General features: G+C 41.9%; 4 protein-coding genes across 5 annotated transcripts; 3 read left to right on the top strand and 1 right to left on the bottom strand.

The window, feature by feature from the left end:
- Positions 1-792: 792 nt before the first annotated feature.
- On the bottom strand, positions 793-7,893 carry LOC115589217 (mucin-5AC-like). Its single transcript, XM_030429999.1, has 3 exons — positions 7,762-7,893; positions 5,083-6,928; positions 793-3,225 (listed from the first exon to the last, which is right to left on the bottom strand). The coding sequence occupies exons 2-3, from the start codon at positions 6,875-6,877 to the stop codon at positions 1,940-1,942; spliced, it is 3,081 nt and encodes a 1,026-aa protein (XP_030285859.1). The 5' UTR covers positions 6,878-6,928; positions 7,762-7,893; the 3' UTR covers positions 793-1,939.
- An 844-nt stretch (positions 7,894-8,737) lies between these two features.
- On the top strand, positions 8,738-11,464 carry LOC115590587 (toll-like receptor 3). Its single transcript, XM_030431992.1, has 3 exons — positions 8,738-8,830; positions 8,937-9,012; positions 10,056-11,464. Exon 3 carries the CDS (start codon positions 10,097-10,099, stop codon positions 11,336-11,338), a length of 1,242 nt encoding a protein of 413 aa, XP_030287852.1. The 5' UTR covers positions 8,738-8,830; positions 8,937-9,012; positions 10,056-10,096; the 3' UTR covers positions 11,339-11,464.
- Positions 11,465-11,614: 150 nt separating this feature from the next.
- Positions 11,615-14,073, top strand: LOC115590588 (toll-like receptor 13). The gene is made up of 3 exons (XM_030431993.1): positions 11,615-12,589; positions 12,920-13,037; positions 13,133-14,073. Exons 1-3 carry the CDS (start codon positions 11,785-11,787, stop codon positions 13,374-13,376), a joined length of 1,167 nt encoding a protein of 388 aa, XP_030287853.1. The 5' UTR covers positions 11,615-11,784; the 3' UTR covers positions 13,377-14,073.
- A 530-nt stretch (positions 14,074-14,603) lies between these two features.
- LOC115590586 (toll-like receptor 13) lies at positions 14,604-19,918 on the top strand. Of its 2 annotated transcripts, XM_030431990.1 has the most exons (5): positions 14,604-14,699; positions 14,829-14,883; positions 15,699-18,249; positions 19,282-19,399; positions 19,495-19,918. In XM_030431990.1, exons 3-5 carry the CDS (start codon positions 15,774-15,776, stop codon positions 19,736-19,738), a joined length of 2,838 nt encoding a protein of 945 aa, XP_030287850.1. In that variant the 5' UTR covers positions 14,604-14,699; positions 14,829-14,883; positions 15,699-15,773; the 3' UTR covers positions 19,739-19,918. The 2 variants fall into 2 exon arrangements, with proteins under 2 accessions (XP_030287850.1, XP_030287851.1); XM_030431991.1 differs by lacking the exons at positions 14,604-14,699; positions 14,829-14,883 and having other exon boundaries at positions 14,899-18,249.
- The last annotated feature ends 1,895 nt before the right edge of the window (positions 19,919-21,813 follow it).

The raw sequence follows: 21,813 nt of genomic DNA, 5'->3' as shown, positions 1-21,813 counted from the left end.
GTGTCTGTGTATCCTTAAGTGTATCTGAGCCTGAATAAAACATGGCAGAGACTCTGTTGTTAACATGAGCGTGACTTTAATGTTTCTGAATAATTTAGAGAAGCTCCATCAACAACACGAGTTATGAAACAGGGTCGAGATGGAGGAACAGGAAGCGGCAGGAAAGTGAGATGAGGGAGAGGGAAGGATGGAGGACGAAACAGATGCAGGAAGTGCTAAAAGTTTATACGTCAGACTGGTTTTATAAGTAGGACATGAACTCCCAGCGTGGACGAAGATATGATGACATGAGAGCGACAGAGCAAAGAAAAACAGAAGAAGAACATTGATGTGTAATTAACGTTGTTGCTTACAGTTTTTTCAACCAACATGTGCTGTTACAACATGGCAACTGAGAAATACAAAGTAGAGAATTAAGAAAGACTTGATAGAACCTGTCAGTGTAACCTCACTGCTGCATTAATTTATGTGACAGAAGGGAAGTGACGGAGAGGAAGGAATGAAAGACTCGAAACACCAGAGAAGCAAAGGTCAAAGAAAGGAAAGCCAAAGGAAAGGAAAGGAAAATACAAAGGAAAGGAACAGAAAAGAAAGGAAAGGAATGGAAAGGAAATGAAAGGAGCAAAGAAAGGAAAGCAAAAGAAAGGAAGGCCCAGGACAGGAAACGAAAGGAAAGGAAAGGAAAGGAAAGGAAAGGAAAGGAAAGGAAATGAAAGGAAAAGACAGGAAAGGAAAGGAAAGGAAAGGAAACACGTCTTTTCTATTCCTTCCCTCTCCTCAGGACAGGAAAAGAAAAGACAAGAAAGGAAAGGAAACAACAGGGAAGGAAAGGACAGGAAAGGACAAGGGGTGAAGGAAGTGAAGTAACTTTCCACCTGATAAATTTGCAAGAACAATTAAACACACACACACACACACTCTCTGTCTTGGCCTCCCGAGTGCTTGAGTGGTTTGTGCGACATTTCATTTTCATGAAAAAGGAAGTAGATGAAATATTTACCAGCAGTGAGGAGCAGGGAGCTGCTGTCCTCCTCACTACTCTTCAAAGAGTCGAAGTAAACTCTCACTCTCATGAAAGTCTTCTTGTCTAACTCTCGAAAAGAAAGCAAGAAAGTATCATTCATAAAATGTTTGAACAATGTTTTAAAGAACATTTACGTTGCCCTGTAATCTCACTAAATCTTTGTATTAAAAACCCATTTCCCTTTTTAAAAATAGCCCCATTTATCTAACAGAATGGATCCTAAAGCTGTCGTAACATGAACTCCCTGTTATTTAATTGTTTTACTTCTGTAGAATAAATGCTCCTCTCTGTTTGAATTGACAAACGTCTCCCACATTTGATCATTTCAGAGCCTTTAAAAACTAAAAATTGACTTAAAATCTATATATTTCCCCTTCATAGGACGTGAATTCGATTGCTCTTCTGTGTGAGGAAGTATTAAAGATACAATATCTGACTTTATCACATTAAGACATTAACATTTTCACATTGAAATGCTTGTAAAACAACTAGAGCTTTGTTAGATGTTCTGTTTAGTTGCGCGTCTACATTATTGCAAATGTTCACGACTGTGTTCACAGAGAGATTTTACTTGGTTAAGAAAATATCAGATGAGACATCAGAGACCGAGGAAGGAAGTCAGTGAATGTGACTAAAGGTGGATAAAACTTTAAAATATTATCTCATGTGTGCATATTTATGTCTGATATGATGGTGGGCGTGGAACCACCATCTTAATGATCCCATTATACTTCACAACGTCATCAAACTTCACCTTTCCATATTGTTTTCATTGAGACAACCCTTGTGCCAGAAATCATATTAATCAGAGCAGGTATATACGATGCAACACATGCAGACCTGTCAGACGAAACGTGTGCAGTACACAGTATAAGTGTATTTACAATTGTGTTGTCAAGATTTGAACTATCTGGACTAGTCTGCCACAGCCGGCGCCTTCCCGCAGCATCCCAGAATCCCTCCTCGCCTCTTCTTCCTCTTCTTCATCTTACAAATTCCGGTGCTGCTGTTGGAGCAGATGGACTTCCTCAGAGTGGTGATGTGTTTCTGCTGCTCCCGAATCTTTGTCTCCAGGTGGGACTGGATCGCCGAGCCGAGGCACTCCAGGTCCACCGTGGCGCCGTACACCTCCCACGTCATCCCCTGTTTGTCCCACGCCACCTCCTGTGGCCTCACCGTCTCATCCTCTTCCTCCTTGTTTTGCTCCCTTGTTACTTTGTCCTCATCCTCCTCCCAGATGCTGTCTGCACTCGCGTCTCTGTCTTGGCTTTGTCCGTGTTGAAGCTCTGATGTGAGGGCTGGGTTCTGCTGGAAGCTGTATGTACGTAGGCAGGCGGGGAGGGAACTCGCCTTGTCAGACACAGCAGAGGGAAGCACCGACTGGCTGCGCAGCTCTATGTCGATCTTGCAGATATGCTTGAGTGGTTGCTCACCGTCAGGGCCGCAGCACAGCAACGGGACCGTCGGTGAGGTCAAACTACCTGACTGACCGCTAGAAGAGCCAATCAGAGAGGAGGTGGGAGTTCCCCTGAGCAGGCTGGAGCTGGTGGATGCCGAGCGCTCGACCACCTCCACCTCCACTTGGACACCCACCTCTCTCTGCTCTCTTCCCTGCAGATGGAGCCCCTCACTGGGGTTGGTCATGGTGGCAGTCTCCTTTAGGGCCTTGGAGCTCGGTTGATGAGTAGACATCTGAGGAAGAGGAGGCAGAGAAGAAGAACTCCCGGGACCATCTTTCTGTTTAACCATCTCCTGCTTCTTCTTCTCTTCCTTCTTACTCTCTACACCCGTTGCCCTTGACAACGTGATGGTGCTACTAGCGGTGGTGGCATTTGTGTCTCCCAGGTGACTTGGTTTGCTCAGCGGGCTGTGCGGCGCCAACCCTGCCTTATCAGTCAAATTTACCCCTCGCACGGCCCCCTGGGATACCCCCGATCCTCCTGCAGCTGTTGCTCTGGTCTCCGGCAGTTTCACGTGCTGCTCCTCATTGGCAGCACCTGCTTTCAACGATGTCTTAGTGATCGAATCAAAGGTGAGGCCCCGAGTAAGACTGGTATTATGGGGTGTCTCTCTGAGGTTAGTTTCCACAGCAACATATCCAACTGCCACAGGCTCTGGTGTGGATCCTCCCTTCATTGTGATGGCAACAGTGGTTCTGTTTTTGGGGCTGGAGCTGGACAGAGGAGCCAGCAGACCAGAACCTGCAAACGGGAAACAAATCTTAGCACAGCAGACTGAATTATTATTGTTTTGAAAAATGACATAATTTTTTATCCATAATTTACACAGCTGTAATGACTACAACTCAATTCTTCGAGGCAACTCCAGCCATTAAAGATACGTCCATTAATGCTAATTCTGCTTCTGTCAGGCTGAGGTAAGTGTCTGACAACATTATGGAAACAATTCCTACAGAGAGAGACCTTTTTGGTAAATAATAGGATTGTTTTTGTAGCCAGGAACACAAGTCTCGCTGGTGAGTTGTTACTGGAAGATGACATGGAAACATGAGAGTAGTCGTTTAGAGTTTACTTAAAGGTCCACTTCGCAAGAAAGTTGATTTTTTGAGTTTCATTTCCAACTCGTCAAATACTAATGCTTTTGGATTGTAGGTTGGTTCGGTCAATATCCCAAGACGCCAGTATCTGACAAGTTCGGAAAACCAAAGCATCAGTGTTTGATGAGATGTGAATGAAGCTCAAAAATCTACTTTCTTATAAATTGGATCCTTTAAAGTGAAACTCTCGCCAAAAAGCAACCGAGGCTTTATTTGGGATTGAATATGAGTCAAACCTTCATGTGAAAGCATAATTACGACGAAAGAGGCACTTTTAAGATTTACTGTAGTTTTGGTTTTGGGTACGTTCATTTTGAACGGGAGTGCATGGGGCAAGACATGCTAGCATCAAAATAGCTATTTTTAGAACACTAAGAAGGCTCGACACAACATGAAACTTTGCTCATAGCATCACTAGGGTCTCTACTCATGAACAAGAGCATTGAGAACATTGTTTGTGTACACAGAGTTTACTAAAAAGAAGGTTTTTTAACTACTCACGGCAAAAAGTGTCGATCCCTGAGTGTGACCTGACAGGCGCGCTTGAGGAGCGGTTCACCATTACTCTCCTGCCTGTCAGGTCGCACTCGGGGATCGAGAAAAACCTTCTTTTTAGTAAACTCTGTGTACACAAACAATGTTCTCAATGCTCGTGTTCATGAGTAGAGACCCTGGTGATGCTACGAGCAAAGTTTCATGTTGTGTCGAGCCTTCTTAGTGTTCTAAAAATAGCGATTTTGGTGCTAGCATGTCCTGCCCCATGCACTCCCATTCAAAATTAACGTGCCCAAAACTGAAACTACGGTAAATCTTAAAAGTGCCTCTTTCGTCGTAATTATGCTTTTACACGAAGGTTTGACTCATATTCAATCCCAAATAAAGCCTTGGTTGCTTTTTGGCGAGAGTTTCACTTTAAGGAACTGCCAACAAGGATTTGTCTCCAAAGTCATGGCTTAGTCATTATTGTTTGTTTTCAGAGATTTAGAACAACAACCTCGGCCCAAGTTTTGGTAAGTATGAATCATTTTACACACCTAAACATGTAAATACTAGAATGGCCTCTCGCCAGGTTCAACAGTCCCCTTTTGTGCTCATTTACAAATCCCAGCCACCTAAATACGCTGAATCCATTGAGTAGTTTTGTGTAATCTTGCTGACAAAACAACCAACCAACATTTGTTCAACACAGATCACTATAAAGTTCATTCTTGACTTAAAAATAATAGCGAGATGAAATATTCTTAAATAAAGGTCCACTGACAAGACTTTTCTGGAGCTTTACAATCATATGACTTTCACACTAAGGTGATGTAATGATAACCAAGTAAACTCTATAGACTGATGAAACCACGAGATGCAGCTGAAAGTGGACTTTGAGTTGATATTTCCTGTTGTCATATTTATATCTTGTTATGTGAACAGTGTCATTACTTGAAGAACTGAGAATCAGCTGATCTCAGTTTTGGATCATTGATTGATCCGACTCTGTGAATGTAATTACCTGGAGCAGAACCAGGACTCCTCAGGACCTCCCTGTTTGGTCCAGCTCGAACAGAACCAAGAGTTTTACCAGGACCAGACCCAGGACTCCTACTTGCTGAATTTGGTCTAGGAGAGAGCAAAAAATCTGCCAGAGCTGTCTTTGAACTCGATCGAACTGGTCCAGGTTTGGAAGAATCCGAACCAGCTTTAGGATCAGGACTGGGTTTGGAAGTGGAGGTTGTGGTGTTGAGGTTGTTAGACAGACCAGTTCTAGAGGACGATGGGGAGACAGATCCAACGAGGGCCATGTTGGAGCCAGAGACCAGCAGAGATGGTTTAGAAGTTGAACGTGTTGGACCAGGTTTAGAACTGGAGAGGGCATCAGAATTAGAGCTTTGATTTAACTCGGGAATCTGCGTTTTAGGATCCAGGTTGTCCTTTGACCCCATTCCAGATTTAGAACCCACAACTGTCTTTGGATTTGGACTGGTTTTGCTTTCCTTGATTTCTGTTGTAGTTTTAGAATCAAGGCTATCTCCGGAACCCATCCCAGACTTAGAATTGGGACTGGCTTTGGAATTGGAGCCAGTTTTGGAGTCTAAGCTGTCTTTTGATCCCAAACTGGTTTTGGAAGCAGAGCCACTTTTAGAATCCAGACTGTCTTTGGAGCCCATTGTGGTTTTCGTGATGGGACTGGGTTTGGAATCTGAGCCAATTTTTGAATCAAGACTGTCCTTGGTTGTTGTCACTTTAGAATTTGAATTGGATTTGGATCCAGAACCAACACTTGAATCTTGGCTATCAAGATTTTCCTTAGAACCTGATGCATTATTGTTTCTGGTCCCAGGGGCTTTCCTCTGAGTGGACGGTTTAGGACTCAGAGAACTAGGTTGAGGGGTCTTGTTGCTGAGCAGAGCCACATCAGCCCTCTGATTTTGAGTTCTTGAGTCATTTCTGGTCTGCTCATTCGACTTTGTGCCTGCTGGGGCTGGTTTTGGGGTTTTGGCCGTCATTGTTGGGGTTCGATTGGCCGATTTTGGGCTGATAACGTTTGAATCTCCTTTCTGATGCTGGACTCTCGGGCTAACAGGAAGATGAAGTGTTTTAGGTGACTGTGTAGCGAGGCCAACTTCTTTTTCACCCTCTTCTTTCCTTTTTGTTAGTATTTTTGGGCTAACTGTTACTTTATTTGTAGTCTTTGTTGTCACTTCAGTTGTCAGTGTATGTGGTTTGGGGTTAGAGACACTTGCAGATTCCGCTCTTGATATTTGTATTTTGACTCTTTCAGTCGTTCTGGGGCTGTTGGCGACCATCGTTTGTTCCAACCGGTGGGGTTTTGGACTTACAGCCATGTTGCTGTGCGTGTGCGTCTTGGGGCTGAGTGTCGGAGTGTGTTTGGCGTTGGGGGATTTCAGCCGATGCTCGCCTCTGCTGTTCAGTGAAGCCTCGACTGTTGGTGAGCGAGACAGCGCTGGAATTTTGCTTTTTTGCCGTGATGGATCATCTCTTTCCCCTGGTGACATCACAGGGCTGCTTGCTGACTTGCCAGTTTCCATAGTAACTGCCCCTTTTGCCCCAGGTTTCCCACCTCCTTTATTCCCATCGTCCTTTTTGTTGCCTCCATGCAGCTTTGAGGTCTCCGTGGAAGGGCGGGGGTTTCTTGGCAAAGCCAGGTTGAGGTTAAAGTTAGGCTCCATCCCCCAGTTGGCATTGGGATCTGTGTTGCCAAGGGCATCTGCAGGCTCCTCCTCCCCTAGAATCGGGCATTCGGATTCGTCCTTCTTGCGCTTGTGAGCATTTGGGGATACTTCCATGGTGTCAGAATTTTGTTGATTTTTAGAATTTGGTGCAGAAAGAGTTAGAACCTGATGGACAGATGAAACAAATAAACAACACAAGTCAGGAATATTTCCCCGAACATGTACCACTCATCAATCCAGATGAAAACAATGACTTGATTTTATTCCGACCAGTGTTGGGTAGCTTTACATTACAAGATCACTGCCCTTAACAATTTATTATGTTGTAGCGTCATCTACTGTGAACTACATGCTTAGTCAAAACTAAGTTTGTGCATTTCTCATGACAACAAGAAAGTAATTTGCGTACTGTCTGTCTGACACTGGTTCAGGTTTTTTTTTATTTGTCATGCTCACACCAAAGTACATTTTCCTGCCTGCTTGATATCAACTCAGTCAACGGTGATTCTGATCTTTCTGGCAGCTATTTTCTGCAAAACAGATGAATCCTCTCGAGATCAGATTTGCTTTTGTCCTGCTGTGCCAGACACATCCACATTCATGGCAAGATATGCAAAATGTCAGTGATGCAATGAAGCAAGTGTTGAAGATGGAATGAAGCAAGGGTCGAAGAATAACTGATCAACTATACTTAAAATACTATAAATCCCCTTCAAGATAATACATTTATTACAATCTTTAAAATGTTCTTAGTTATGGCATCAAATTATAATGTTATAATATTTTCCATCAGGATTATCAAAATACATCTACCTGTCTATCGATCTATCTTACAACAGCATTATCAAAGACATATTTTAGTGATTTAATAAAAGATAAAATATCATTAAGCATAACACAATATAAATTTACAATAAAAAACACAAATCAGCATCAGGTCAACTCACTACAGTCATACCACAGTTATCTTAACCTCATTGAATTGATTCTCTTCATACCTGTTCAGAGTCCACGGACAACAGCGTCGGTCGACAGCAACGTGATCAACGCTGGAAATCCCATCATGGTGTATGGAGACCGCCTGCCAGGTCAGAGAGGAACGCTTCAGCTGCTCCCTCTCTTGTAGCTCCTCGGTGCTCTACCACAGGACGTATTTATGAATTAATTAAAGAAGGAGTGAGAGAGGGGAGAGATTTCCATCCTCTTCTTCCTCTTTATGCGTTCGTCTTAGGTTGTTCCCATTTTTCTTCCTTAAACCAACTCCTCCATCCGCCTCTTTGTCGTCCTACTTCCTCCTTCTGAAATCTCCCCCTTTTTCTTTTCCTTTCAGTCCTCTTCTTGTTTTCTATCCTCTTCAGGCATTCACCTCCTTCTTTCATACACAGAATGAATGGGATCTTAAAAAGATGACAACTTTCAAAACAGTCAAAAAAAAGGCCTGCATAGTATCAAACCATCTCTCAAAATCACTAAATGTTTGTTTAATTAATTTACTACAACACTGGGGTCGGTGAGATTAGAGAAACCGGCTAGACTTTTGTAGTTATCCAAGAAAAGAAAATCACACCTCCTCCCCTCAGGCCTTTTTTATTTTTTGATGGAGCATTTGATTTATTGACTGCTGTCCCAGTGTTAAGAGATTTTCTACAAATATACCAAAAATGCTTCTAAAATTATAGTCTACACTAGCTTTTTAATTAATTTCCTCTGGAAAAAGGTCCATTCCTGTCTTGATGTTGGCTCTATTGCAATTGATCTGCTTTTTTGACAGAAGGAAAAGACACAATCAAGATGCAGAAACTATTTTGATAGTGATAAAACCCATCGACAACTTGTTTGTACTTTTTAATTAATTGATTAAAGTGTTCCCTCTATGCTGCCGCCGCCTTCATGGTCAAGAGTTCCTCTATTTTTGTTGCCTTACATGTCAAAGTTAAAAGTACACAGCACTTCCACATTTCACTTCTTGTTAGCCCAAAGTTTAAGCTGACCAGAGGGAAACTGGAGTCCGATAGTCACCTGAGTCCTTTTCTGTCAAACTGATGAAACTTGGCTGAGAAAAGATCTGTAAGCGTCCGGTAACATACAACAGATACTCAATACATTTACATTATTTTTGTCTGCAGCGTCAAATTAACTCTTAATTTTTTTCTCACTACCTCCTTGATGTCAGGATAAATTCATCCATCAAGACTGGAGATTGTTTTGGACCTTGAGGATGTATTTGTGATCCTCTCTGTGACCAAAAGGTACGTAAAGCTCTTCAGTAAATCATACAGAGGCAGAAGTATTCAGATTACTTAAATAAAAGCAGCGTTTGTTCTGCATTCAAAATCTTAACCTTAAGTAAATAAGTGTTATCAGTAAAAACTCAGAAACTCAGAAAAAAAGTCTAATGAGTGCTATATTATCAAATGCACTCATTTATACACTTTAAATATAATTTAACGCATTTAATGTAAAATATGAATTAGCAAAGTGACCAGAAACAAGTTGTCAAGTACTATAGTACTTGCTGTATTTAGAGTACTTGAGTTGATGTCCATGATAGGTAATTTTTGTTAATAATTATCAAGGTTTAATGATGGCACTTTTGGTTAGCAGCTTTTTGTTGGAGCTGTATGTACACTGATCTGATCATAAAACATTTTTCTGTCTCTTTTGCATATATTTTTTGTATCTTTAGCCTATTTTTTTCTGCTGCTGTAACATGAAACTTCTCTGCGGGGATAAGATAGGTATATCAAAGTAATAATGTAAAGTCAGGAGGTTAAGTCTGATGGATCTGACAAGAATTACTCTGTTAAAGAAGCTTAGAAACAAGATCTGCAGCCTGCTCACAGCTCTGTGAGGCTGTAGTTAGACACAGTGGTGCTTTGAGCTAAATGCTAAGATCAGCATGCTAACATTCTCACCATGTTAACATGCCAATTAACCACTATTTTTAGTTTGGAGAATAAGAAATACTACATGGTCCTCAAAAGGGGTATTGAGTCATATTACAAGTGCGTCCTCTACACTTTATCTTTGACGGTTCATATGTAAACAATACTAGAAATAGAAATATGTAAAGGTACATGTCTTATACTCCTTCTCCTCTGGCAAACATATATGTCTTTGCAAAATTGATTAACATTAAGACAGGACAGGATGATTGAAAACTTTGATTTTTTTCTGACAAAAAGCTCATATTAACCAGTTCTCAATCTCATTGAGCATCTGTCCAATAACAAGTCCAAAGAAATTGCCACTAGATTGGCTCAAAATTACTTTCTTCTCTCATCTTCCTCAGATGTGAATAGTCTCCACCTCCAAGTGACTGAAGATAGGGAAATGAAACAGCCAAACTTTAACATGAGAGCTACAGGAAGTTGTTCTCTGCTCCTTGTGTTTCTTTTCTCTTGCCTGCTTCATCTTCATCCTTCACTGACTTTCTCACTGAAAAACTGCATGATTGTCTTTCCTGAAAGTCCAAATAATCTGACAGTTACATGCATCAATCGTGACCTCACTGCTGTTCCAGATGACATTCCAAGAAATGTGACATCAATAGATCTCAGCACAAACCAGATTTTAAAGATCACCGACACAGATTTGAGATGTTTATCAAAGCTCATGTACATGCAAGTTACCTTTAACTCGATTTCACACATTGATGATGGAGCGTTTGTCGACTTGATTGAGTTAAGGACCCTGAGCATGCTCAAGAATGAACTCACAAACCTGACAGACAACATCTTTAAAGGGCTCCGCAAACTGGTCACACTTACTCTGTCCAGTAACCGTATCTCATATATATCCCCGGTGGCCTTTCAGTCCCTGGTCAGCATACAGAGCGTAGAGCTCAATAACAATCGCCTACATCGAATTACAAACATTACTCCAATCTTAAAACTACCAACTTTACATAAATTGTCCATTTCTTGCAACAAGCTCACCTCTTTTCGATCAGATGACATGCATCTTAATGTTTCAAACCTGAGGTCCCTGGAGCTAGATATGAACCCAGTGAGAAAGTTCAGCATTAGAAAAGATATCTTTCCTCATCTGCAGTTTCTCAACCTGGGCAGTTCTGGACATGAGATGAAGTGGGACGTAGCAAACAAGACCTTTCTGAGGAGTGTAAGTAGTTTGTCACTGAGTCATGCTGATAAAAGCTTTCAGCCATACAGCGCAGTACTGAAGACCACTGAATCACTAAAAATACTTCAGCTAGAATTCATGAAGACATTGATAGAAAAAGGTCTCATAGATGTTGCCTGCCAAATCCCCTCTCTAAGACTTCTTAGTGTATCGTTTAGTGATATTCACACCATCAACGATACGCTGCTGCGATCTTGTTCTCAGGTAACTGAACTTGGTTTTTCTTATGATATCCTGTCAGAGCTGTCTGAGCATTCACTCAGATCAATGACACAGCTCCGACTTCTGGCACTGAACAATAATGCTTTATCTCAAGTGCCACTTGCCCTCCGAGGACTCTCCACACTGGAAGTCTTGGATCTGAGCGCCAACAAGATCACTGAGCTTGACTGTCACGACTTCCTGGATTTAACTAAAACTTACAAAACTTAACCTCGAAAATAATTACATTTCAAAACTTCAAGGATGCGTTTTTCAAAATCTGACCAATTTGAAGGTCCTTAATATTCAAGATAATTCTGTTTTCAGTTTTGACAGTGCCTTCAAAGTTAATTTGCACAAATTAGAATCTCTGAACTTGCACAATAATCGTCTTTCAGGTCTTCAATACGGTGCCTTTAGGAATCTTTCTTCCCTTTGTGTTTTGGATTTAGAATCAGAAGCACCTTACATTGTACATGACGGGGCTTTTGAAGGACTTGGTAATCTCCAAACTCTCAGTTTTTCCGTTCGTGATGTCTATGACGAGCTTTTCATTGGAATGCCACAATTAAAAAATCTGACAGTACTTTTCAACTGGAACCAGAAGAGTTCAGGACAAAACGATGATCCAACTTTCTCAAATTTACCCAATTTGAGGAGGCTTGTACTCAAAGTTTATGAGGAACCTCTTGAAAGTTTTCTCACCAGATCTGCTCAAAGGTCTGAATTATCTGGAATACTTTTGGGTTGAGCAATTACAAGTAAACTCATTGCACCCAGACACATTTAAATACACTCCTAAACTAAAGGATCTTCATATAGTTGACAGTGATCTCTCAGATTTAACCTCTGAACTGTTCTGGCCAATCCCAAACCTGCAGACGCTCGATCTCTCCAACAATAACTTCAGGTCTTTGGATTTCCTGGTCAGGGCCAACCTGGCAGCACTCAGCTGGCTAGAAATCAGTGGGAATGAGTTGTCAACTATAAACGAGACAGTCTTCCAATCCCTCCCTGCCTTGACGTATCTTGACATGACTGGTAACCCTTTAACATGTGAATGCTCTAACGCTGGCTTTAACCAATGGGTGCAGAGCAACAAACAGACACAGGTTGTCAACGGCCACCAGTATACTTGTGCCTTTCCTCTGAGCCAACAGGGAAACAAGTTCCTGGACTTTGACACCCACTCCTGTTGGATAGACGGCAGCTTTCTTTACTTCCTTTCCAGCACTTGTCTGGTAGTGTTTACTGTGCTCGCATCCTTCATCTACCACTTCCTCAGATGGCACTTGGCCTACTCCTACTACCTCTTCCTGGCCTTCCTCTATGACAAGAGGAGGAAGGCCTCACCTCACCGCTATGATGCTTTTGTCTCCTACAACATTCACGACGAGGCCTGGGTCTACAAGGAGATGCTTCCAGTCCTGGAGGGGGAGCAAGGCTGGAGACTGTGTCTGCATCACAGAGACTTTGAACCAGGTACAGACACAATCTGTCTTTAAGCTCTGAATCTGTCATGAAACAAGACTGATCACAGTGTTTTGCCCTGGTCTTGTTCTCTTTTCTCTGCTTCCTGTCTCACTTTCCTCTCCAGTGTTGTCTTCTTCCTCTTAAAGTCATTTGCAAACTTTGACTGTTGCCACGTTTTTCATAGTTCATTCATAGTTACAATTTCACATCCCCTTTAGGGTTCATCTGAACTTCAGAGTATGACAACAGGATGTTGAGTTCACACTTTCAGACAGAAAGCAGTACCGCCTTAAACAAAAGCACAAAAACAAAGGGCATCTTTTGCTGTTGTTTTCACAGGTAAGCCCATCGTGGAGAACATCACAGACGCCATCTATGGCAGCAGGAAGACCATCTGTGTGATCAGCCGGCACTACCTGCAGAGTGAGTGGTGCTCCAGAGAGATCCAGATGGCCAGGTGGGGGCGCCGTCTCTCTATCTGCACGCTTCAAGCTCTCATCTCACTGATTCCCAAACTGATTCCAGCTAATTTCCTGTATGTGGTGTCCACAGCTACCGTCTGTTTGATGAGCAGGAGGACGTGTTGATCCTGCTGTTCATGGAGGACATCCCGGCCCATCAGCTGTCTCCGTATTACCGAATGAGGAGTCTGGTGAAGAGACGCAGCTACCTGAGCTGGCCACAAGCCGCTCAACACACCGGAGTCTTCTGGGAGAACATACGGCGAGCTCTGGACACAGCTGACAGACCCGCTGACAACAGGCACCTCCTCACCGGACGCCCAAACTACATTTAGTGATGGTTTCTATTTGACTTGGAAGTCCAAAAATTACAAATGAAAAACAATAATGTTTTTGTTTAGAACGTCGAAAAAGAGCAAATTAAAAAGGATTCAAAGTGACATGTTTAACATGTAAAGACCATTTAAACTTATAAAAACAGTTTTATGTATGAGTTTCTAATAATGTCAGATAAACTAATACATCAGTCACAGGTGGCCTTTGCCTCCAGAATATCTTGTATATACTTTTACAAGTAGTAGACAATTTTTACATAATTAGATCTGGAAAGACCTACATTTATCAAGCAAGGAGGGGTTTGATCAATTATGGGAAATGTACAATCCAGAGCTTTTATAACTCAACAGATGCTAGAAACTAAAATGTATAAGTAAGTCTAATTATTTTACGTTCAGCAAAATGTAATCGCTTGTTAACTGCTATATTTTTTGCTTTACTTGCAATGAAATTGTATTTTTAATCTGTAAACTGAAATCTTGTTAATTCTTTAATGATAATTGTAACAAACAAGATTTCACTGTGCTCAATTGCAATTCAGTCTTGTTCCTTCAGCATGTATTGCTCATCAAACCAGTACAAAATGATGACTTGATTTATTCAAATTCAATTTTATCAATGTTTATGTTGCTAATGGTGAGATAACCTTTGTTGTAATGCCTACTCTGAAATAAAAGAAGTTCTTAAACCTTCAAATGTGTTTTCCTACTAAAGATCGACTTTGTTACTGACAATTCTGTTCTTTTCAGCAGCTATTCCCTGTCAAACAGACAAATCCTCTCGGGGTCAGAGTTTGCCAGTTGCTTTTCCCCTGCTGTGCCAGACACATCCACATTCATGACTGGATTTGTAAAATATTACTAATGGTTTACATGATTTTACTTGTCTGGTACACAGGTCTGATAGCGTTCACACCAAACACAAAGCCTTGCATAGCTTGCATGACTTTGTGTTTAGTCATTTGTGTTTATTCGCCACAAACTGCCGGAATACTTTACTGTAAGATAACAGACGACTGCACGTACAAACATTTGTGTGTCAGCATATTTGAAGGTTTATGACTGAACTTAAAACAACACACATTAAAGACACATACACTTTTTTGATTATGAGAACCCTGTAATCAACTTTATGTCCTTTTTTTTCTCAAGAACTTAAATGTTTGAGCAAGAGTGAGGTCATCATTGTGATGATGCAGCTTCCTCTTTTTCAGTTTCCTTGAAATACAAAATTAGACACGCAGCTCTTCAACTTTACCCCTCTCAACATTCGTCAGTCTCAAGTGTTAGCTGTTAGATTGAGAAACGTTATGGAAGAGGCTGGTAAGTATGCTGTACGGAACCAATGTCATGTCATGAGTCAACATGTGGTTAAATTATATTTAAATTTTACCTTTTCGCTAACAGTTTCATGTGACTCACATTTGTAACTTGCTCTTTCCGTACTGTCAGGGTTTACTTCATCCACCAACATAACTGGAGATTGCTTTTGACCTTGAGAGTGAAGGTACGTAAAGTTTTTCATTAGAGGAAGCAAAGTTTGAAGAAATATTTAAATCCTTTGAACTCTGATGATGAATTTTATTTTCTAAAGTATAGATATGAAATGTTTTATGTAAAATACTTATCAGATAAGTGACAAGAGAGCAGCTGTGAAGCACTTGATTTTCTTCCAAAATGCAGTAGATCAAAAGTAGCTCAAGGAAATACTCACGTACTACAAGTTCTTGTACTTAAGGTACTTGAGTTGTTGACCTTGAACAACAATGGTTGCCACTTTTGTAAAAGCTAGCAAAATCAGTGCAATGTTGGAATGTATCACTTGTTTTGCTGTACATGTCTTACTTTTCATAATGGCACTGTCAGTTAGCAGCTTGTTGTTCGATGTCTACCTACACAGGTCGAATACTTTATTGTTGAAAATCTGGTTCAGAAGTGTTTAAAATCGTGAAAAAATATCTGTGTATTAATCTGAATTGCTAAAATCAATTTGTCCAGAAACACAAAACAAGGTGACATCTTCTAGTGTGAAACAAATTAAATTGTTACAAACTTGCAAATTCCTGAACCCAATTAAAAACAGGCTCACTGGGTATCACAGGGATAGAAATCCTTGAAGTGGACACAGTACAAAAATGTACCTATGAAGAAAAAAATGTGAATTTAACATTACAGCTGGTGAAAAGTAAAACAAAATTAGCTATTTTCAAAACATCATTAAATGATTCAGTAAAGAAAGGTTGTGAAAGTCCCTTAACATGGTCAAAAACTTACTGTATGAGTGATGCTCTCGTCCTTACTTTGTTCTTTCATACTCTTCAGGTGTGCATTGTGAAGAAAAAAAATCTTCACCTCTAAGTGACAGAAGAAAGTAAACGAAACAGCCAGACTTAAAACATGAGAGCTACAGGAAGTTGTCCGCTGATCCTTGTGTTTCTTTTCTCTTGCCTGCTTCATCTTCATCCTTCACTGGCTTTCTCACTAAAAAACTGCATGATTGTTTTTCCTGAAAGTGCAAATAATCTGAGGGTTTCGTGCAAAAAGGGTGACCTCACTGCTGTTCCAGATGACATTCCCAGAAATGCGACATCAATAGATCTCAGCACAAATCAGATTTTAAAGATCACCGACACAGATTTGAGATGTTTATCAAAGCTCATCTCTTTAGAAGTCTACTATAATTCAATTTCATACATTGATGATGGAGCTTTTGTTGACTTGGTTAAGTTGAGGACCCTGAGCATGAGTAACAATAAACTCACAAACCTGACAGACAACATCTTTAAAGGGCTCAGCAAACTGGTCAAACTTACTCTGTCCAGTAACCGTATCTCATATATCTCCCCGGTGGCCTTTCAGTCCCTGATCAGTGTACAGAGTGTAGAGCTCAATAACAATCACCTACATCGAATTACAGACATTACTCCGATCTTAAAACTACCAACTTTACACAGTCTGTTCCTCGGGCTTAACCAGTTCACCTCTTTTCAATCAGATGACCTGCCTCTTAATGTCTCAAACCTGAGGTTACTCATGCTAGACCTGAACCCACTGAGAAGTTTCAGCATTACAAAAGACATCTTCCCCTATCTGAAGACACTCGACTTGCGCAGGTGTAGCAGCGACATGGAGTGGGACGTAGCAAACAAGACCTTCCTGAGGAGCCTAACTAGTTTGGCCTTGGCAGGAACTGATGTAAGCTTTGAGCCGTACAGTGCGGTGCTGCAGACCACTGAATCACTACAAACACTAACACTGTATTCAGTGAAGACGTGGATAGACGAAGGTCTCGTGGAATTTGTCTGCCAGATTCCTTCTCTGAGAGCTCTGTTTGTGACAGCTAGTGATATGGGAACCATCAACGATAGTCTGCTGCGAGCTTGTTCTCAGGTAACAGACCTCACTTTGTCTTCTAATCACCTGTGTAAACTGTCTGAGCATTCATTTAGATCAATGACACAGCTCAGACTTCTCTCACTGGACGGTAACGATCTGTCTCAAGTGCCACTTGCCCTCCGAGGACTCTCCACTCTGGAAATCGTGGATCTGAGCTTCAACTTCATCAGTGATCTTGGCTGTCACGACTTCCTGAATTTGACAAAACTTACAAAACTTAATCTCAAACACAATCGCATTTCAAAACTTCAAGGATGTGTTTTTATGTATCTGACCAATTTGAAAGTCCTAAATATTGAAGATAATTCTGTTTACAATTTTTACAGTGCCTTCAAAATGAATTTACATAAATTAGAATCTTTGAATTTGCACAATCATCATCTTCTAAACATCATGCAAGGAGACTTTATGGGTCTGTCTTCCCTCCGTGTTTTGGATTTAGAATCTGATACATCTGCTTGGGCAGACGATGGGTTTTTCGAAGGACTAGATAATCTCCAAACTCTCAGTGTTTCACTTGGTGGTTACCGAAAAGAGCTTTTCATAGGAATACCACAATTAGAAAATCTGATACTCCATCTTACCGATGACGGGAACCAGAAGAGTTACCAACAAAAAGATGATGCACCTTTCTCAAATTTACCCAACCTGAGGAGGCTTATAATGAAAGTTTACGACCAACGTCAAGAAGTTATCTCACCATATCTGCTAAAGGGTCTGAAATCACTTGAGTACTTTACAGCTGAGAAGTTCTTCATGAGCTCATTGCAGCCAGACACATTTAAATACACTCCTAAACTAACGGATCTTCATATAGTTGACAGTCATCTGTCAGATTTAATGCCTGAACTGTTCTGGCCAATCCCAAACCTGCAGACGCTCGATCTTTCCAAGAATAACTTCAGGTCTTTGGATTTCCTGGTCAGGGCCAAACTGGCAGCACTCAGCTGGCTAAAAATCAGTGAGAATAAGTTGTCAACTATAAAAGAGACAGTCTTCCAATCCCTCCCTGCCTTGACGTATCTTGACATGATTGGTAACCCTTTAGCATGTGAATGCTCCAATTATGGCTTTATCCAATGGGTGCAAAGCAACAGCCAGACACAGGTTGTCAACGGCCACCAGTTTACTTGTGCCTTTCCTCTGAGCCAACAGGGAAACAAGTTCCTGGACTTTGACACCCACTCCTGTTGGATAGACGGCAGCTTTCTTTACTTCCTTTCTAGCACTTCTCTGGTTGTGTTTACTGTGCTCGCATCCTTCATCTACCACTTCCTCAGATGGCACTTGGCCTACTCCTACTACCTCTTCCTGGCCTTCCTCTATGACAAGAGGAGGAAGGCCTCACCTCACCGCTATGATGCTTTTGTCTCCTACAACATTCACGATGAGGCTTGGGTCTACAAGGAGATGCTTCCAGTCCTGGAGGGGGAGCAAGGCTGGAGACTGTGTCTGCATCACAGAGACTTTGAACCAGGTACAGACACAATCTGACTCTAAACTCTGAATCTGTCTTGAAACAAGACTGATCACGGTGTTTTGCCCTGGTCTTGTTCTCTTTTCTCTGCTTCGTCTCTCACTTTCCTCTCCGGTGTTGTCTTCTTCCCCTTAAAGTAATTTGCAAACTTTGACTGTTGCCACATTTTTCATAGTTCATTTTTAGTTAGAATTTCACATCCCCTTTAGAGTTCATCTGAACTTTAGAGTGTGATAACAGAATGCTGAGTTCACACTTTCAGACAGCAAGCCGTACCGCCTTAAAGGGATAGTCTGGGTTTTTTGAAGTGGGGTCATATAAAGTACATATCTATAGTCGATCTGTTTCCTACAGTAATCACCGATCAGCGCAGCTTCAGTTTGGAGAAGTAGAGTGCCGCTCCAGCCCAGACGCTCAGCTTGGTACTGCAGTGAACGGGGTCCAGCAAAAAAGCGAAATTAACCACCTAAAACAAGACTCACCTAAAAAAATCTATATCAGGTTAAGTGTACGTTGTATAGGTAATATTCATACCGCTTTACATCGCCGTCAGTCCGCGCTTTCTTTTGGCACTACATTTTCTTAACCACAGAACCTCCGTATCCCTACGCATGAGCGCTAATGCGGAAGATCAGCTGTTGCCCAGTTACGCTAGTGCATAGGGATACAGAGGTTCTGTGGTTGAGAAAATGTAGTGCCAAAAGAAAGCGCGGTCTGACAGTGATGTAAAGCGGTGTGAATTTTACCTATACAACGTACACTTGAACTGATGTAAACATTTTTACGTGAGCCTTGTTTTAGGTGGTTAATTTCGCTTTTTTGCTGAACCCCGTTCACTGCAGTACAAAGCTGACCATCTGGGCTGGAGCGGCTCTCTACTTCTCCAAACTGAGGCTGCGCTGATCGGTGATTACGGTAGGAAACAGATCGACTATAGATATGTACTTTATATGACCCCACTTCAAAAACCTGAACTATCCCTTTAAACGAAAGCGCAACAACAAAGGACTTCTTTTGCTGTTGTTTTCACAGGTAAGCCTATCGTGGAGAACATCACAGACGCCATCTATGGCAGCAGGAAGACCATCTGTGTGATCAGCCGGCACTACCTGCAGAGTGAGTGGTGCTCCAGAGAGATCCAGATGGCCAGGTGGGGGCGCCGTCTCTCTATCTGCACACTTTAAGCTCTCATCTCACTTGTTCCAAAGCTGATTCCAGCTAACTTCCGGTATGTGGTGTCCACAGCTACCGTCTGTTTGATGAGCAGGAGGACGTGTTGATCCTGCTGTTCATGGAGGACATCCCGGCCCATCAGCTGTCTCCGTACTACCAAATGAGGAGTCTGGTGAAGAGACGCAGCTACCTGAGCTGGCCACAAGCCGCTCAACACACCGGAGTCTTCTGGGAGAACATACGGCGAGCTCTGGACACAGCTGACAGACCCGAAGACAACAGGCACCTCCTCACCGGACGCCAAAACTACATTTAGAGAAGGTTTTTATTTGACTTGGAAGTCCAAAAATGACAAATGAAAAAAAGAACGCTATTGTTTGGAACGTTACAAAGAGCAAATTAAAAAGGATTCAAAGTGACATGTTTAACGTGTAAAGACCATATAGGGCTCTATCTTAACGATCTGAAACGCAAGTATCAAACGCAAAGCGCAAGTAGCTTTGTGGGCGGATCTCAGGCGCTGTTGCTATTATGCCGGCGGGATAAATGACTCTTGCGCCCGACGCAAATTTAAAATGGGTTGGTCTGAAGTAGCTACATTAGTCATAGGTGTGGTGTGGGCATAACGTGCAATAAACCAATCAGAGCGTCATCTCACATTCCCTTTAAAAGCAGGCGCGCTTGTTCCATGGCGCATTGCTATTATAATGGCGAATTTGCCAGGCGCACCCCAGGAGCGGTTCACAGCCGAGGAGACCGACGTTCTCGTCTGGGCTGTAAAATACCAAGAAGTGGCATTGTATGGGGATGGGAGAAATCCATCCAAATTAGCTTTGGTTAAACGGCCGTGGGAGTAAATTTCCACAATTGTTTCTAAGGCTGGCATCCCCAGGACATCGCAGCTGGCCTCGGGAGCAGTGCGCACGGGCTGAGCAGTGCGCAACGGCCAGCTGATGAGGGAGCAGCGCAAACACCAAGGTGCAGAGGATCCAGACCCACTACACGCCGTGGCAGCATTGTCAGACCGGACTTCACTGTCTGGGATGTGGCAAGGTATTAATGCCCTTCTTGACCGGGTGGCGATGTTGCTGCGGCCTCTCAGGCACATCACCTCAAGTCTCCAAACGCACCACCTGCTCCTGTTGTGCCCCTTCCTCCTTCCTCCTCCTCCCCTAACTCCATCTCCGCTCCACTAGGAGCACATCGCGCATTGCCACTCCCGGACCCTCGCGGCTACGGCGGGCGCGTCGCATATCAGAGGGAAAAAGAATTAGTTCTTCTGTTTAAATCTTTTCAACTTTTTTTTGTATGGTTTGCAAAAACGGGAACTGCTTCATTGTAGATGAGAGAAGCAAAATGTATGTACGTTGAGCACACGCTACATTATGGCCAAACATGCGCCCTTAAAATAGCATCTGAATAAGCGCCACTGACTTTAGACTAGGTTTTTCCTGGTCTGTGGCGGAAGTGTTTTCTGAAACTGAATAGCACCAGTGATCGTTTGCGCCGGAACACACCTCCTCTTTTCGCTGAACCGCCCCGGGAGCGCAAAGTCATTCCCTAATTTAAGGACGCGCCTCTGTGGAGGGAAAATTCCAATGTGCGCCGAATGCAAAATAGGAATTACACAAGCGCCAGTGTACAAAGTCAATTGCGCTGAGTGCAAGATAGAGCCCTTAAACTGTCATGGGTCTATAAAAACAGTTTGATGTATGAGTTTCTAATGATGTCAGATAAACTAACACATCAGTCGTAGGGGACCTTTTTCTCGAGAATACCTTGGACACACCGATGATACCTTTGTGTACTTTTGAATCTTTAATGCAGGACTTTTACAAGTGGAGAATTTTTACATAATTAGATCTGGAAAGACATTTATCATGCAAAGAGGGTTTTGATCAATTATGGGAAATGTACGATCCAGAGCTTTTAAAACTCAACACATGCTAGAACCTTGAAGTTATGAGAAAGTCTCATTTTTTATCTTCTAGCAAAATGCAGTCACTTGTTAACTGCTTTATTTTTTTGCTTTATTTGCAAAGAAATTGTATTTTTAATCTGTAAACTGAAATCTTGTTTATTCTTTAGTGATAATTGTAACAAACATGTGTATATGCACTTAATTGTAATTCAGTTGTGTTCCCTCAGCATGTACTGCTCATCAAACCAGTACAAAATGAAGACTTGATTTATTCAAATAAAATTTTAACAATGTTCATGGTGCTAATGGTGAGATATCCTTCTTTGTAATGCCTATTCTGAAATAAAAGAAGTTCTTAAACCTCTAGATGTGTTTTCTTGCTAAAGAATGACTTTGTTACAGACAATTCTGTTCTTTTCAGCAGCTATTTCCTGTCAAACAGACGAATCCTCTCGGGGTCAGAGTTTGCC

The sequence above is a fragment of the Sparus aurata genome, chromosome 10 (genome assembly GCF_900880675.1).
Source record: "Sparus aurata chromosome 10, fSpaAur1.1, whole genome shotgun sequence".
NCBI classification, from domain to species: domain Eukaryota; kingdom Metazoa; phylum Chordata; class Actinopteri; order Spariformes; family Sparidae; genus Sparus; species Sparus aurata.
This window is presented reverse-complemented; position numbering and strand designations above follow the sequence as displayed.